At 54.4% G+C, this 18302-nt stretch overlaps 1 protein-coding gene across 1 annotated transcript in view; it reads right to left on the bottom strand.

Annotated features, from left to right (window-relative positions):
- The window catches only part of OBSL1 (obscurin like cytoskeletal adaptor 1), a 60849-nt gene that overhangs the window by 26033 nt on the left and 16514 nt on the right, over positions 1-18302 (bottom strand). The window contains exons 9-17 of the mRNA XM_050916741.1: positions 17667-17939; positions 9499-9771; positions 9036-9271; positions 8945-8971; positions 8777-8814; positions 8647-8711; positions 7714-8436; positions 2668-2943; positions 1700-1972 (exon numbers count right to left, since the gene is read on the bottom strand). Of these exons, the coding sequence (XP_050772698.1) occupies positions 1700-1972; positions 2668-2943; positions 7714-8436; positions 8647-8711; positions 8777-8814; positions 8945-8971; positions 9036-9271; positions 9499-9771; positions 17667-17939 (2184 nt within the window). The remainder of the gene's footprint in view (positions 1-1699; positions 1973-2667; positions 2944-7713; positions 8437-8646; positions 8712-8776; positions 8815-8944; positions 8972-9035; positions 9272-9498; positions 9772-17666; positions 17940-18302) is intronic.

Here is an 18302-nt window from a genome sequence, read left to right on the forward strand (position 1 = left end):
CAACTCCAGCCTGCCTACTCCCATGGACCCCACTCTGCTCTAGCAAGACCCCCGGCCACTGCCCATGACCATCAGGCGGCCTGGGCTCCCCAGTGCTCTGCGGGATCTGGGTGGGTGCTGGGGCTGCAGCCTGATGGTCGTTAGGAAAAGTCTCTGCTAGCTTGTGCTACCTGTGGGGAGCAGCTGCCCAAGGAGCTCAGATATCACAGCCTCTGTCAGACCCAGACCCCAGTTCTTCCAGAGGCATCGCGGGCTGGGCACTGACAGGGGTGCAGGGTTCTCCCCTCAGGGCCGGGGGCCGGGCATGGACAGGGGGGCCGGGCTCTGCCCTCAGGACGGGGTGCTGGGCACTGACAGAGGTGCAGGGCTCTCCCATCAGGGCCGGGGGCCGGGCATGGACAGGGGGGCCGGGCTCTGCCCTCAGGATGGGGGGCCGGGCGCTGACAGGGGCACAAGGCTCTCCCATCAGGGCCAGGGGCCGGGCATGGACAGGGGGGCCGGGCTCTGCCCTTAGGATGGGGGGCTGGGCACTGACAGGGATGCAGGGCTCTCCCATAAGGGCCAGGGGCCGGGCATGGACAGGGGGACCGGCTATGCCCTCAGGACCGGGGGATGGATGCTGACAGGGGCGCAGGGCTCTCCCATCAGGGCCAGGGCTGGACGTTGACAGGGGGCCAGGCTCTGCCCTCAGGACGGGGGGCCGGGCGCTGACAGGGGCGCAGGGCTGTCCCCTCAGGGCCGAGGCTGGACATTGACGGGGGGCTGGGCTCTCCACTCAGGGCCAGGGGCTCGGTGCTGGTGAGAGCCCAGCCCACCTGTCATCTCCCCCCAGAGGACCAGGGGTGTCACTGACTTGCCAGCTGGGGTAACAGGGGAGCCCTGCTGACCACCTGCCAGGGACCAGGGGTGTCACCGACCTGCCAGCTGGGGTAGTAGGGGAGCCCTGCTGACCCACCCGCCGGGGACCAGAGGTGTCACCGACCTGCCAGCTGGGGTAACAGGGGAGCCCTGCTGACCACCTGCCAGGGACCAGGGGTGTCACCGACCTGCCAGCTGGGGTAACAGGGGAGCCCTGCTGACCCACCCGCCGGGGACCAGAGGTGTCACCGACCTGCCAGCTGGGGTAACAGGGGAGCCCTGCTGACCACCTGCCAGGGACCAGGGGTGTCATCGACCTGCCAGCTGGGGTAGTGGGGGAGCCCTGCTGACCCACCCGCCGCGGACCAGAGGTGTCACCGACTTGCCAGCTGGGGTAACAGGGGAGCCCTGCTGACCCACCTGCCAGGGAACCAGAGGTGTCACTGACCTGCCAGCTGGGGGAAAGGGGGAGCCCTGCTGACCCACCTGCCAGGGACCAGGGGTGTCACCGACCTGCCAGCTGGGGTAGTGGGGGAGCCCTGCTGACCCACCCGCCGGGGACCAGAGGTGTCACCGACCTGCCAGCTGGGGTAACAGGGGAGCCCTGCTGACCCACCTGCCAGGGAACCAGAGGTGTCACTGACCTGTCAGCTGGGGGAAAGGGGGAGCCCTGCTGACCCACCTGCCAGGGAACCAGAGGTGTCACTGACCTGCCAGCTGGGGTAAAGGGGGAGCCCTGCTGACCCACCTGCCAGGGAACCAGTGTTGTCACAGACCTGCCAGCTGAGGTAACGGGGGAGCCCTGCTGACCCACCCGCCAGGGACCAGGGGTGTCACCGACCTGTCACTGTGATGTTGTAGAAGACGGAGTCGCCGCCCGCGTCACACACAAACTCCCCCGTGTCCTGCGGATGGGCCGAGGGGATGACGAGCCTGCAATGGGGCCCCTCACGCTCCAGAAGCAGGTGCTCGTCCTCCTCCACCTCCACCCCGTCCTTGTACCACTGCACTGGGGCGTCGGCACGGGACAGCTCGCACACCAGCACCACACGCTCCGAGGCCAGGTAGGTGTGCACGGTGTTCTCGTTAGAGCTGACGATCCTCACAGGCGGCTCTGGGCGGAGAGACAGGACGGGCTCAGCAGTGAGGCTGCCGGCTGGGTCACTCCCAGCCAGCCACCCCACCTATTCTCCAAGGCAGGATGTCCAGGAAGAGGGTGAGGAAGTGACCCTGGGGGCAGCTGTCTGGGGGAGATGCAGAGCCTAGACTGGCCATCCCTCATCAGGTGGGGATGTGGCTCATTCTGCGTTAGATGCAGCCGCAGAGTCGCTTGCATTCTCCGTGTCGGGGGTAGCTGCTGTTTCTCTCCCTAGGGCCCAGCTCCTTGCAGTCACCCCCGTAACAGGGAGAGCCAGGGCTCAGGACTCTGAGGATCTTCATTTACCTTCAGAGCAGAGCTGTGTCCGCAGGGGCTGGCTGGGCAGCAGGCTGGTCCCCTGCTGGCCACACAGGGACCAGGAGCCGGAGCCCAGGCCCTGCTGGGTCTGACAAGTGCCAGCTCTGGTAATGCACCGTCGAGCCCAGATGCTTCACTGGCAAGCCCCTGTGCCACGCTTGCTGCCCTACTGGGGTCGACGGCCAAGGCAGCGCTGGATACAGGGTCAGCCCCACAGAGTGACTGGCCAGGCAGCACCTCAGGGCAGAGACCCCCGACTTCCTATCTGAGTGTAAGGCACAGCCCCCCCAGCGCTGCCTGTGGGCGTTAGCCCTGCTCCCAGGGAGGGGACCGTCGCCCAGCCCCCAGCTTACTGCTCACGGTCACGGTGAAGCTCAGTGCATCCTCGCCCACGTCACACGTGTACGTCCCGGAGTCTGAGGGGCGGGCAGAGCGGATAAACAGCCTCCTGGCACAGCCCTCTGCCTGCAGGGCGACGACGTCGTCCGAGGGCACAGTCTCCCCGTCCTTGAGCCAGCGCACAGGGGCATCGGGCGGGGAGACCTCGCACTCCAGGAGCAGCGGCAGCCCTGCCACGAGCTCCTGGAGGCACCTGGCCTCGGGCACCGGGGCGATGCGCACCTGTGGGGCTGAGAGACCAGGTTCTTTATCACCATGAGTGCGGCAGCACCCTGAGAGGCAGGGCTATTTCAAAGCCCAGAGGAGGCCGGGATTCCAGCCCCACAAAGCTCATAGCCTCAGGCCGTACGAGCACCGCGGGTGGGGTGACATTGCTACACACACTAACAGCCCGCAGGCCACACTCCCAGGCTGGAGGGGACAAGCCGCCGAGGGCTGAGCCCACAGGACTCCCATAGGCAGCAGTCACAGAGTGAACGGAGGAGACTGGCTGGAGTCGGGGGCAGAAAGCAGGGAACTGGGGAAGGGGCATGTGGGCCGGCCAGGAGGGAGGGTGCAGAGCCGGACAGGGAGGCCTGGAGGGAGGGATCTGAAGAGTGAGGAGTAGGGTGACCAGACAGCAAATGTGAAAAATGGGACAGGGGTAATAGGAGCCTATATCAGAGCAGGAGGGGGGCAGTGACCTGGGAGGGAGCCTGGAGGGAAGCATTCGCCATGTGACCAGAGGATCTTGCCAATTTCTGCCAAGAGAAAGCTGGCGAAATGTGACCTGCCCTTCCCCCTCCCCTCGGCTCACCTGCCCCTCCCACAACTCTCCCTCCTCCTCCCCAGTCATACAGAGTCTCTGCTCTCCTCCTCTAACCCCTCCACCTGTGCCCAGGACCCCATCCAGTCCCAGCTCCTGGTCTCCCTGAACTCCCCTCCTCCCTCTGTTTCTCACGCTCCTCTGGCTCATCCCCTCACAACACAAAGTGCCAATCGCTCCCATCTTCAGCACCCATCCTGCCCCACTTGCCTCTTCGACTCTCGCCCCATCTCCCTTCCTCCCCAAGCTCCCTGCACACACTGGAGTTCCTCTCCTCCTGCTCTGTCCTAGACCCTCCAGCCCAGCTCCCACCCCCAGCACACCACAGAAACTGCCCTCGCCCAAATCTCTTGTGCCCCTTCTAACCAAGGCTCAGGCCCAGCACTCCATCCTCATCCTCCTAGATCTGTCAGCCACCTTCACACAGCCGGCCATGCTCCTCCTCTTAGCTTCCCTGATTCTGGCCTCTCTGGGTCTCCTCCTCCCCCTCCAGATCCAGGCAACAGCCGGGGGTTGCACAGTTCTGAGTCTGTGCCCAGGGACATGCCCAGGCGGGCTAAGACCTTGCTTGCAGCCACGGCTACTGTGGGCTGGCTGGCTGGAAAGTATTCCCAGAGTTATGTACCGCAGACTATTGTGTTCCAAAGCTGCTGGAGGCCAGACAGTCCCCAGGGCAGAGAGGTTCTCAGAGCTCGGAGTAAGAACAATTGACACCTTTCTCCCAAGCCCAGCCAAGAGTTTACAGGCCAGACAAGGTATAGTCTTGGGCCTTCACACAGCACTAAAGAGCCCAAGAAAAAGACTTGGAACAGGGGGGTCCTCAGGAGAAAGACGCATGAGACTGTATGCTCTGCCAGCAGGAATGTCTCATGAAAAATGTGCATCCCAGCTCTCTGGATTGGCCCAGCTCTGTCTAGATGAGCCAGTGAGTGAGAAACACCTTCTCAGACAGGAAAGGAGCTTAAGAACATAAAAATGGCCACACTGGGTCAGACCAATCGTCCATGTAGCCCCGTAACCTGTCTTCTGACAGTGGCCAATGCCAGGTGTCCCAGAGGGAATGAACAGAACAGGGAATCATCAAGTGATCCACCCCCTGTTACCCATTCCCAGTTTCTGGCAAACGGAGGCTAGGAACACCATCCCTGCCTGTCCTGGCTAATAGGATGGATGCACCTATCCTCCGTGAACATATCTAGTTCTTTTTTGAACTCTGTTATAATCTTGGCTGTCACAATATCCTCTGGCAAGGAGTTCCACAGGTTGACTGTGCGTTGTGTGAAGAAACACTTCCATTTGTTTGTTTTAAATCTGCTGCCTATTAACTTCATTTGGTGACCTCTAGTTCTTGTGTTATGAGAAGGCACAAATAACACATCCTTATTTACTTTCTCCACATCAGTCATGATTTTATAGACCACAATCATATCCCCCCTTAGTCATCTCTTTTCCAAGCTGAGAAGTCCAGTCTTATTAATCTCTCCTCATACAGCAGCTGTTCCACACCCTGTGACGAAATGGGACTGTTCTTAATGTTTCCTTCAAATATGGTCTGGGTACCTCAGTTTCCCCTATGCATTTCTTATGTCTCTAGGGGGTGAGATTGTTGCAGAGCAAAGGGCCAGTGTGCATAAATGGCCGGCACTCTGTCTCCTGACAACTAATGGCCCCCTGCAAGGTGATCACAAAAGATGTGGGAGAACAAAAGAATCGGGTGATCTCCTGGTCCAGGAAAGGAACAAAGCCCAGAGGAGGAGGGGCTGGAGGGGGAGTCAGTTTGGAGCTAATGGGGGACAAGAAGTGAGTGCAGATGTGGGTATCTGGCTCGCTGCCCCCCCAGGATGAACCTGGCTGAGGGGTCCTGTTCTCTGTACCTACAAGCTCTGTTTTAGACCCTGTTCCTGTCATCTAATAAACCTCTGTGTTACTGGCTGGCTGAGAGTCACGTCTGACTGCAAAGTGGGGGTGCAGGACCCTGTGGCTTCCCCAGGACCCCGCCTGGGCGGGTTCGCTGTGGGAAGCGCACGGACGGGCAGAGGATGCTGAATGCTCCAAGCAGAGACCCAGGAGGTGAAGCCGTGTGAGCTTCTTGCCCTGCAGACAGTCTGCTCCGAGAAAGAGGAGACTTCACCAGAGTCCTGACTGGCTTGGTGGGGAGCAGTTCCAGAGCATCGCCCGTGGACTCCGTGACACATCTCTAATCATTTTTGTTGCCCTTTTCTGAACCTTTTACACGTCCAACTTACTAACAAGTAGTACAGGCTCCAGGGGGTGCTGGATCCCCTGACTCTGCCCCAAGCCCCACCCCACCTCTTCCTGCCCTGTTCCACCTCCCTCGAGCACATCTTGTCCTCACTCCTCCCGCTTCCCCTCAGAGCCTCCATCTGATTGCGGTGGGTGGGAGGTGCAGGGTGGGAAGGGGAGACGCTGATCGGTGGGCCCACTGGCGGGCAGGAGGCGCTGGGGGGAGGTGCTGATAGGAGAGTTGCCAGTGAGTGCTCAGCACCCACCATTTTTTCCCCATGAGTGCCCCGGAGTCGGTGCGTATGGCGGGTTGTGTTTTTCTTTGGTCTGTAGCCGTGTGTTTCCAGCCCGTCTCCTGGCTTCTCTCTGAATCTCTCTGCAGCTTTGTCAAAACCTCTGTTTTGTTTTACTGCAGCCCCGGCTAAGTGCTGGGTGCTGAGGACAGGACTGAACAGAGGGGAGCTAGTGAATGGGGGCCTGCTTGCACGGAGGGAGCAAATCTGTGCATTCTGGAGGCCAGGAGTGGAGGCCTGGCTACTTGGGGGTGTGTGCGCAGTGGGGAGCACAGACAGGTTGGAAGGACCTGTGCCAAGCTCAGGGGGGAACCATCTCCAGAGATTTAGTGACAGGGTCTCTCTGCGCTGCCCAAGACCTCACTCAGGGGACGGAGGGCTGGGGGTGCGAATTGCTGGCCTGCGGAGGGAAGAGCGGGGTTCACGGAGCCCGGAGGGGACCACTCGTGTAGCCAGCAGCGGTCGTTTGGGGCAAGTTTCCCCCAGTGGGCTCCCTCACGCTCTGAGCAGTAGCGAGTCACCTTGGTTAACCCCGAATGTGTCACACCCTTCCAGCTTCACAGGGCTCTGGCCTTGGTCCCCCACCGTGTCTCTGGGTAAACTCATCTGCAAACACAGATTCCACTCCCCACCTCCTGTGCTGACAGCTCACAGCCCCACCTCCCGCTCCCCAGCCAAGTCCTTCCCTTCAAACTAAGATCTGGGCATGGGATCTGACCTCTCCCAGGGATGTCTAGCCCTCAGCTCGAATCCAACATAGCTACAATGGGTTCTTCATTCCCCAGGCCCTCCTGCTGCCTTACTTCTCAATTTCTGTGAGAGACAAACAGGCCCCTAGCTTGGCATCAGCTTCACCTTAGCCGGTACATGAGGCCCTGGAGAGAAACCAGTGTCCAAAACCGGCTGATTCTGCCTGGATAGCGTCTCTAGAATATGGTCTGTCTTACCCACCCACACAGCTAACCCTCGTGTCCAGGCCTCATCCTCTCGTCTCTCTGTCACTGCAACAGCCTGCTTTCCAGCCCTGACGAACGCGTCCTGCCCCACTCACCTGCTGCTGCCACGGTCATTTTCCTGGCCTGTCACTGTGGCCATATCCCCATGCTTTGATTCTCTCTGCCGGCTTCTCCTCCGTCACACCAAACGGAAGCTGCTTGTCTCACTTCCAAGGCACTTCTTGGCCTGTCCCCACCTACCTCTCACTGGCTGTCGACGCTTCCCTCCGCTCAGCACGTGGTGCCTCCACTGCCCACCAGTTACATTTGCAAATAAGTCCCTTGGTGCTTCCTGCCCGGGCAGCGCTCCCAGAAACAGCTGCAAGGCAACCTCGTTATCCACCCCCCCAAACTCTCCTTTGCTGGGAGACCTGCGAACAACGTGACGATGCTGGGCTGCTGGTGAGCAACGACCACTGCCCATCAAGCTGCCCATGCTTCCATGTGCTCCCCCACCCGTCTGTCCGTCCATCTCCTGGCTCGTACTCAGCCTGTGAGCCCCTGTGAGAGGCACTGCCTGTGTCCTGTGTTTGTACCACACCGAGCCGAGACGGGCCTGGGCCGTGACGGGGGATGCTGGCACTATGGGCTGGGTGGGAGCCGCTATGAAAAGGGGGGACAACTCAGTGGGGGCATCCAGGGCTGGAAGGAGCCGACACCCACCTGTCACCGTGATGTTGTAGAAGACGGAGTCGCCGCCTGCGTCGCACACAAACTCCCCCGTGTCCTGCGGATGGGCCGAGGGGATGACGAGCCTGCGATGGGGCCCCTCGCGCTCCAGAAGCAGGTGCTCATCCTCCTCCATCTCCGCCCCGTCCTTGTACCACTGCACTGGGGCGTCGGCACGGGACAGCTCGCACGCCAGCACCACGCGCTCCGAGGCCAGGTAGGTGTGCGCGGCATCCTCGTTAGAGCTGATGATCCTCACGGGCGGCTCTGGGCAGGGAGACAGGACGGGCTCAGCAGAGAGGCTGCCGGCTGGGTCACTCCCGGGGGGAGAGGGAGGGAGTGAGGGGGGAGAGAGAGAAAGGGGGCGGCCAGGGCTTCCTTCATCCAGGGCGCTCACCACTCGGCCCCTCCCGCCGCGCTGCCTGCCAGGAGGGCTCCGCGCCGCTCCGGGCAGCAGGGAGGGAAGGACGCTGGCTGCCCTGCCGGGCTTGCTGCAGACCTGGCACCGGCTGGGGCAGACGGAGCGCGCAGCCTGCTCCCAGCAGGGCGCTCCCTCCTCCGCGCCACCACCCACTACAGGGCGGCCAGAGCAGTGAACAAAAAAAAAAAGTGGCCGTGCCACCCTAGGATTGGACAGAAGCCGCCCCTTAGAATCTGCCACCCCAAGCACGAGCTTTCTCGGCTGGTGCCTGGAGCCGGCCCTGCCATCAGGGAACCAGAGGTGTCACTGACCTGGCAGCTGGGGTAACGGGGAAGCGCTGCTGACCCACCTGCCAGGGACCAGGGGCGTCACCGACCTGCCAGCTGGGGTAACGGGGGAGCCCTGCTGACCCACCTGCCAGGGGCCAGGGGTGTCACTGACCTGCCAGCTGGGGTAACGGGGGAGTGCTGCTGACCCACCAGCCAGGGACCAGGGGCGTCACCGACCTGCCAGCTGGGGTAACGGGGGAGCCCTGCTGACCCACCTGCCAGGGACCAGGGGTGTCACTGACCTGCCAGCTGGGGTAGTGGGGGAGCGCTGCTGACCCACCTGCCAGGGACCAGGGGTGTCACCGACCTGTCAGCTGGGGTAGTGGGGGAGCCCTGCTGACCCACCTGCCAGGGACCATGGGTGTCACCGACCTGCCAGCTGGGGTAACGGGGGAGTGCTGCTGACCCACCTGCCAGGGACCAGGGGTGTCACTGACCTGCCAGCTGGGGTAACGGGGGAGCACTGCTGACCCACCTGCCAGGGACCAGGGGTGTCACCAACCTGCCAGCTGGGGTAATGGGGGAGCACTGCTGACCCACCTGCCATGGACCAGGGTGTCACCGACCTGCCAGCTGGGGTAGTGGGGAAGCCCTGCTGACCCACCTGCCAAGGAACCAGGGGTGTCACAGACCTGCCAGCTGGGGTAAAGGGGGAGCCCTGCTGACCCACCTGCCAGGGAACCAGGGGTGTCACTGACCTGCCAGCTGGGGTAAAGGGGGAGTCCTGCTGACCCACCTGCCAGGGAACCAGGGGTGTTACCGACCTGCCAGCTGGGGTAGTGGGGGAGCCCTGCTGACCCACCTGCCAGGGAACCAGGGGTGTCACTGATCTGCCAGCTGGGGTAACGGGGGAGTGCTGCTGACCCAACCGCTGAGGGACCAGGGGTGTCACTGACCTGCCAGCTGGGATAATGAGGGGGCCCTGATGACCCACCTGCCAGGGAACCAGGGGTGTCACTGACCTGCTAGCTGGGATAATGGGGGAGCGCTGCTGACCCACCCACTGGGAGGCCAGGGAACATTACCGACCTGTCACTGTGATGTTGTAGAAGACGGAGTCTCCACCCGCGTTGCACACAAACTCCCCCGTGTCCTGCGGATGGGCCAAGGGGATGACGAGCCTGCGATGGGGCCCCTCACACTCCAGAAGCAGGTGCTTGCCCTCCTCCACCTCCACCCCATCCTTGTACCACTGCACTGGGCCGTCGGCATGGGACAGCTCGCACGCCAGCACCACGCGCTCCGAGGCCAGGTAGATGTGTGCGGCGTCCTCATTAGAGCTGACGATCCTCACGGGCGGCTCTGGGCAGGGAGACAGGACGGGCTCAGCAGAGACGTATGTAACTGATCTACAAGTTCTGTCGAGTTCTTGCAGCACCACCAGACCCCAGAGTTTGGGGCTGGAAATGAAGTTGGATCCTTTATGCAAGTGATAGGCTATAAGGCAGAAGGGGCCACTGCGATCATCTGCTCTGCCCCCATGTCACACAGGCCATCGGTCTCCCCTGAATTAATTCCTGGTTGAACCAGGGCAGATCTGTTAGAAAAACTTCCAACCTTGACTTAAAGCCTGCCAGTGATGGAAAATCCGCCACAACTTGTGGTAAATGGTTCCAGTGGTTAATTACCCTCACGGCTAAACACTTGCACCTTATTTCTCATCTCAATTTGTCTAGCTTCAACTTCCAGCCACTGGATAATGCTGTGCCTTTGTCTGTTAGACTGAAGTGTCCAGTATCAAACTTCTGTTCCCCACATAGGTACTTACAGACTGATCATGTCATCCTGTAACCTTCTCCTTGCTAAGCTAAATAAACTAAGCTCCTTGAGTCTGTGACTACAAGGATGGTTTTCCAATTCTTTATTCATTCTCGTGGTTTTTCTCTGAACTCTCTCCCATTTATCAACATCCTCCTTGAACTGTGAACACCAGAACGGGGGGCAGGGTTCCAGCACCGGTTCCACCAGTGCCAAATACAGAGATAAAATAACCTCTCTGCTCTTACTTGAGATTCTCGTTTATGCATCCCAGGATTGCATTAGCCCTTTTGGCCACCGCATCACACTGGGAGTTCATGTTCAGGTGATTATCCATCAAGAGCCCCCAGTCCTTCTCAGAGTCCCTGCTTCCCAGGGTAGAGTCCTGCCATTGTACATATGCCCAACACATTTACACATGGTTTGCCTGGGACCAGTGTACCAAGTGATCCAGATCACTCGCTATCAGTGATATATCCTCCGCATTATTTGAAAGTGGAAGGCAGCTTGGGTAAAAGTGATCATGAAATGGTGGAGTTCATGATTCTAAGGAATGGTAGGAGGGAGAACAGCACAATAAAGACAATGGATTTCAAGAAGGCAACTTTAACAAATTCAAGGAGTTGGTAGGTAAGATCCCATGGGAAGCAAGTCTATGGAGAAAAACAATAAAAGACAGTTGGCAGTTTTTCAGAGACATTAACTACCCTACTGTGTAGGAAAGATAGGAAGTCTGGCAAGAGATCAACCTGGCTTAACCAGGAGATCTTCAATGAATGGAAACTCGAAAAAGTGTCCTACAAAAAGTGGAAACTAGGTCAAATTACGAAGGATGAATATAAACAAATAACACAAGTGCGTAGGGACAAAATTAGAAAGGCCAAGGCACAAAATGAGATCAAACTAGCTAGGGACATAAAGAGTAACAAGAAAACATTCTACAAATACAATAGAAGCAAGAGGAAGACCAAGGACGGGGTAGGCCCGTTACTCAATGTGGGAGGAAAGACAATAACAGGAAAAGTGGAAATGGCAGAGGGGCTTAATGACTTCTTTGTTTCCGTTTTCACCACGAAAGTTGGTGGTGATTGGATGTCTAACGTAGTGAATGCCAGTGAAAATGAGGTAGGATCAGAAGAGGCTAAAATAGGGAAAGAACAAGTTAAAAATTACTTGGACAAATTAGATGAAATACATCCTAGAATACTCAAGGAGCTGACTGAGGAGATATCTGAGCCATTAGCAATTATCTTTGAAAAGTCATGGAAGACAGGAGAGATTCCAGAAGACTGGAAAAGGGCAAATGCAGTGCCCATCTATAAAAAGGGAAATAAGGACAACCTGGGGAATTACAGACCAATCAGCTTAACTTCTATACCTGGAAAGATAATGGAGCAAATCATTAAGCAATCAATCAATTTGCAACCATCTAGAAGTTAATAAGGTGATAAGTAACAATCAGCATGGATTTGTCAAGAACAAATCATGTCAAACCAACCTGATAGCTTTCTCTGACAGGGTAACAAGCCTTGTGGATAGGGGGCAAGCGGTAGACGTGGTATATCTTGACTTTAGTAAAGCTTTTGATACTGGCATGACCTTCTCATAAATAAACTAGGGAAATGCAACCTAGATGGTGCTACTATAAGGTGGGTGCAAAAGTGGTTGGAAAACTGTTCCCAGAGAGTCATTATCCGTGGTTCACAGTCATGCTGGAAGAAAATAACGAGTGGCATCCTGCAGGGATCAGTTCTGGGTCCAGTTCTGTTCAATATCTTCATCAGTGATTTAGATAATGGCATACAGAGTACACTTATAAAGTTTGCAGACTATACCAAGCTGGGAAGGGTTGCACGTGCTTTGGAGGACAGGATTAAAATTCAAAATGATCTGGACAAACAGGAGAAATGGTCTGAAGTAAATAGGATGAAATTCAATAAGGACAAAAGCAAAGTGCTGCACTCAGGAAGGAACAATCAGTTGCACACATACAAAATGGGCAATGACTGCCTAGGAAGGAGTACTGCGGAAAGGGATCTGGGGGTCATAGTGGACCACAAGCTAAATATGAGTCAACAGTGTGATGCTGTTGCAAAAAAAGCAAACATCTTTCTGGGATGCACTAGCAGGAGTGTTGTAAGCAAGACAAGAGAAGTAATTCTTCTGCTCTACTCCACTCTGGTTAGACCTCAGCTGGAGTATTGTGTCCAGTTCTGGGTGCCACATTTCAGGAAAGATGTGGACAAATTGGAGAAAGTCCAGAGAAGAGCAACAAAAATGATGAAAGGTCTAGAAAACATGAGCTATGAGGGAAGATGGAAAAAATTGGGTTTGTTTAGTCTAGAAAAGAGAGAGAGAAGGGGGACCTGATAACAGTTTTCAAGTATGTAAAAGGTTGTTACAAGGAGGAGGAAGAAAAATTGTTTTTCTTAATCTCTGAGGATAGGACAAGAAGCAAAAGGCTTAAATTGTAGCAAGGGCGGTTTAGGTTGGACATTAGGAAAAAACTTCCTAACTGTCAGGGTGGTTAAGCACTGGAATAAATTGCCTAGGGAGGTTGTGGAATCTCCGTCATTGGAAATTTTTAAGAGCAGGTTGGACAAACACCTCTCAGGGATGGTTTAGATAATACTTAGTCCTGCCACGAGTGCAGGGACTGGACCAGATGACCTCTCGAGGTCCCTTCCAGTTCTATGACTCTATGATGTACCTGCCCCCAATTTTTTGTGTCATCTGCAAATTTTATAATTTTGTTTTCTTCCAGGTCACTGATAAAAGTTAAATTGTGTAGGGCCAAGAACCAGGCCCCGCAGGGCCCCACTAGAAACACACATGCTCAGTGATGATTCCTCATTTACAATTACTGTTTGAGACTTAACAGTCTTTAATCCACTGAATATGGGCCATGCTGAATTTATATTGTTCTAGTTTCTTATTCAAAATCTTGTGCAGTACCAAATCAAGTGCCACACAGAAGTCTAAGTATATTACATCAACACTATTACTTTTATCAACCACACTTCAGGTAATTAATTATTGGAACAACTTACCAAGAGCTCTGGTGGATTCTCCATCACTGGAAATTTTTAAATCAAGATTGAATGTTTTCTAAAAGCTCTGCTCTAGTTCAAACTGGAATTACTTCAGGGCAGTCTTATGGCCTATGCTATACAGGAGGTCAGACTCATGATCACAGTGGTCCCTTCTGGCCTTAGAATCTGTGCTCCATACCAGCCATTCTATTATGCTGTGCAGGATTGAAGTCAGGCTGACAGGCCTATAATTACCTGGGTCATCCCACTGATCCTTTTAAAATAATGGCACAATGTTAGCTTTCTGGCAGTCCTCTGGAACTTCCCTGTGTTCCAACAGTTATTGAAAATCAACATTAGCAGGCCAGCGAGCTCCTCAGCCAGCTCTTTTAAAACTCTTGAATGAAAATTATCTGGACCTGCTGATTTTAAAATGTCTAGCTTTAGTAGCTGCTGTTTCACATCCTCCTGAGATACTAGTGGAATAGAAAGAGTGTCATCATCATATGATATGACTACATCATCGGTTATTTTCCCAAATACAGAACAGAAATATTTATTGAACACGTATGCCTCATCTGCATTATTACTGACTATTCTATCACTTCTATCTAATAATGGAGCAATAGCATTGTTAGGCTTCCTTTTGTTCCTAATATACTTTAAAGAACCTCCTTCTTATTGTCCTTAATTCTGCTGGCCATAGATTTTTCCTTTTGTCTTGTTGCTTCCCTTATCAATGTTCTGAAAATCCCAGCTTATACATAAAAACAACTAGGAGTCCAGTAGCACCTTAAAGACTAACAGATTTATTTGGGCATAAGCTTTCATGGGTAAAACACTTCACTTCTTCAGATGCAATCCTAGCTTATATATATAATTTTTAGAGCCATTTTCACTTCCCCTCTAAGCCAGGTTGGTTTTTTAACCACTGTAGCTGACTTTCTGGATTGTGGCTTTTTGGGCATCTAGTAAAATCAGAGAGTCATAGAAACATAGGGCTGGAAGGGACCTCGAGAGGTCACCTTCTTAAACAATTCCCAGTGATTATTTAAATTTTTCTGTTTAAGTCTCTCAGTTGATTTGGCTCCAATTGGTTTTCAGCTTTCTGTAAGGGGCCCTTTTAAAGCACCAAGTAGACATGTGACTGGTTTGGACTTTACTTTGTTTGCACATAACAAGTGCAATCAAGTCATGGTCACTTCTACCTAAAATGTCACCAATTTTTAATTCTGTGATCAGTGTCTCTGTCACAACAAGGTCTAACATGGAATTCCCCCCGGGGCATACAGCTCATTTTGAGTTAGGAAATTGTCATCTAGAATATTTAGTCATTCCAAGGATGTTTTAGTCTGGGCAGCATGACACCCCCAGCATGTGTCACTCAGGGTCAAGCCTCCCCACCCTCTACCCACGCAACTTTTCCCCTACACATTGCCAACAGGAGTGCAAGGAGCTGCTCATCCTGCTCCCTGTGGAATTTGGCTGGGACACCCACCAGTGCATCAGCCTGTGCTTTGTTTTTTAGAACAGAAGATGGGAGTTGACTTACCAAGTGTGAGGTCAGTCTAACGAGACAATTCAATTAGCAGGAGGATACCAAGGGAGGAAAAATAACTTTTGTAGTGGTAATGAAAGTGGCCCATTTCAAACAGTTGACAAGAAGGTGTCAGTAACAGTAGGGGAAATCAGTATGGGGGGAATTAGGTTTAGGTTTTGTAATGACACAACCACTCTTGGTCTTTATTCAGGCCTAATGTGATGGCGCCCAGTTTGCAAATTAATTCCAGTTCTGCAGTTTCTCATTGGAGTCTGTTTTTGAAGTTTTTTTGCTGAAGAATTGCCACTGTTAGGTCTGTTATTGAGTGACCAGGGAGACTGAAGTGTTTTCCTACTGGTTTAAAAGGCTGGCAAAGGAGGTGCTGGTGTCGTCATGAATAGGCTGGAATATGAACGAGAGGCTGCTAGACAACTCTCTGACACCACATTCTACAGGCCATTGCCCTCTGACCCCACTGAGGGTGACCAAATAAAATAGAACGAGAAGGGACCTTGAAAGATCATTGAGTCCCTTGCCTTCACAGCAGGACCAGGTACTGTCCCTGACTGATTTTGCCCCAGGTCCCTAAATGGCCTTTTCAAGGATTGAACTTACAACCCTGGCTTTGGGGGAGGGCAACGCTCAAACCACTGAGCTATCCCTCCTCCCCTAAGAAACTACATCACCTGCTCAATAAACTCCCTAAAGAAGCACAGGAACACATCTACACTGACACACCCCTAGAGCCCTGACCGGGGGTATTCTACCTGCTACTCAAAATCCATAAACCTGGGAATCCTGGACGCCCCATCATCTCAGGTATTGGCACCCTGACAGCAGGATTGTCTGGCTATGTAGACTCTTTCCTCAGGCCCTACGCTACCAGCACTCCCAGCTATCTTCGAGACACCACTGACTTCCTGAGGAAACTACAATCCTTCGGTGATCTTCCTGAAAACACCATCCTGGCCACTATGGATGTGGAAGCCCTCTACAACGACATTCCACACACAGATGGACTACAAGCCGTTAGGAACAGTATCCTTGATAATATCACAGCTAACCTGGTGGCTGAACTTTGTGACTTTGTCCTCACCCACAACTATTTCACATTTGGGGACAATATATACCTTCAAGTCAATGGCACTACTATGGGTACCCGCATGACCCAACACTATGCCAACATCTTTACGGCTGACTTAGAACAACGCTTCCTTAGCTCTCGTTCCCTAATGCCCCTACTCTACTTGCGCTACATTGATGACATCTTCATCATCAAGCAGCAAAGAGTCCTGTGGCACCTTATAGACTAACAGACGTTTTGGAGCATGAGCTTTCATGGGTGAATACCCACTTCACCAGATGCATGTGATGAAGATGCATCTGACGAAGTGAGTATTCACCCACGAAAGCTCATGCTCCAAAACGTCTGTTAGTCTATAAGATGCCACAGGACTGTTTGCTGCTTTTACAGATCCAGACTAACACGGCTACCCCTCTGATATCTTCATCATCTGGACTCATGGAAAAGAAGCCCTTGAGGAATTCCACCAGGATTTCAATAATTTCCACCCCACCATCAACCTCAGCCTAGACCAGTCCACACAAGAGATCCTCTTCCTGGACACTACTGTGCTAATAAGAGATGGTCACATAAACATCACCCTATACCGGAAACCCACTGACTGCTATACTTACCTGCCTGCCTCCAGCTTCCATCCAGGACACACCACACGATCCATTGTCTACAGCCAAGCTCTAAGATACAAGTACATTTGCTCCAATCCCACAGACAGAGACAAGCACCTACAGGATCCCTATCAAGCATTCTTACAACTACAATACCCACTTGCTGAAGTGAAAAAACAGATTGACAGAGCCAGAAGGGTACCCAGAAGGCACCTACTACAGGACAGGCCCAACAAAGAAAATAACAGAACGCCACTAGTCATCACCTTCAGCCCCCAACTAAAACCTCTCCAGCACATCATCAAGGATCTACAACCTATCCTGAAAGATGATCCCTCACTCTCCCAGATCTTGGGAGACAGGCCTGTCCTTGCTTACAGACAGCCCCCCAACCTGAAGCAAACACTCACCAGCAACTACACATCACGCAACAAAAACACCAACCCAGGAACCAAACCCTGCAACAAACCCCGGTGCCAACTCTGTCCACATATCTATTCAAGGGACACCATCATAGGACCTAGCCAGCACAATCTACCGAGTAACCAAAAGCACCACCTGGTCTTTCCTCACTGATCCCCCATCTACTGCATGGCCAGACCACCCCCTGCTTATCTTACAAAGGGCAGCAGGCTCCCGTCACCTTCCTGTACAGCAGCAAGACCTCAGCCCAGGCCCCTCCCGAAAGAGCACTCTGTTAACCGCTGGCTGGCAAGGTGGGATTGCAAGTCCCAGGGGTGCAACTAGTAGCAATGGAGTAAATCAGAGCAAAGATCAATAAAACGTTTTCCCTCCAGTGATCTCTCTCAGTGTGAGCAGAGCTGGCAAGCCCAGGTCCCGAATCCCCAGCCTCACCCACTCCTGATGGGCCCCTCCAGCTAATCTCAGCTCCCGGATAATGAAGCTGCAGCAGAAGACAGCTGATGGGGAGGACATGTGTGTGTGTGACTAGGAGCTTTCTGATGGAACAGGAAGGGAGTGAGGACAAGAGACGCTGTGGCCAGGGAGGATGAGGGCAGAACAACAAAGCGCAAAGAGGGGAATGCGCTGGACAGACCAAGGGACAGAGGGCAAAGGGGCTGAGCATGTGGACACTGCAGGGACGGAGCTATAGAAACCCCTCAGACAGATGGACAAAGACCCACAGCACCTGTGCCAGTGAACTGGGATCCACTCACCTGTCACTGTGATGTTGTAGAAGACGGAGTCGCAGCCCGCGTCACACACAAACTCCCCCGTGTCCTGCGGATGGGCCGAGGGGATGACGAGCCTGCGATGGGGCCCCTCGCGCTCTAGAAGCAGGTGCTCGCCCTCCTCCACCTCCACCCCGTCCTTGTACCACTGCACCGGGGCATCGGCACGGGACAGCTCGCACGCCAGCACCATGCGCTCCGAGGCCAGATAGGTGTGCGCGGCGTCCTCGTTAGAGCTGACGATCCTCACGGGCGGCTCTGGGCAGGGAGACAGGACGGGCTCAGCAGAGAGGCCAGCTGCCCCGCCCATTCCTCAGGACTGAGAGGTTATTGCTCATTATTACAAGAGGCTTCCAGTGCCCATCGACTAAGGGGAACCGGAGCACACTTGGGTCAGCTGTGCTCTGTCTAGTGGGGCTGGAGGGCTCCTGCAGCTGGGTGTGGGCATCTCGCACCATGCCTGAGTGGCTAGCGAGAGTTCACCATGTAGGTAGTTGTGTGCAGTCCCTGCCACACGCTAAGCACGAGCTGAGTGTCATAGTTACTGCACGGGCACTACTTGAAGAGATGTGTAAAATGTAGAATACGATGCTCCAGACCTGCTGGAGATGCAGCAAGTCA

This window comes from Gopherus flavomarginatus, chromosome 10, assembly GCF_025201925.1.
Source record: "Gopherus flavomarginatus isolate rGopFla2 chromosome 10, rGopFla2.mat.asm, whole genome shotgun sequence".
Lineage (NCBI taxonomy): Eukaryota > Metazoa > Chordata > Testudines > Testudinidae > Gopherus > Gopherus flavomarginatus.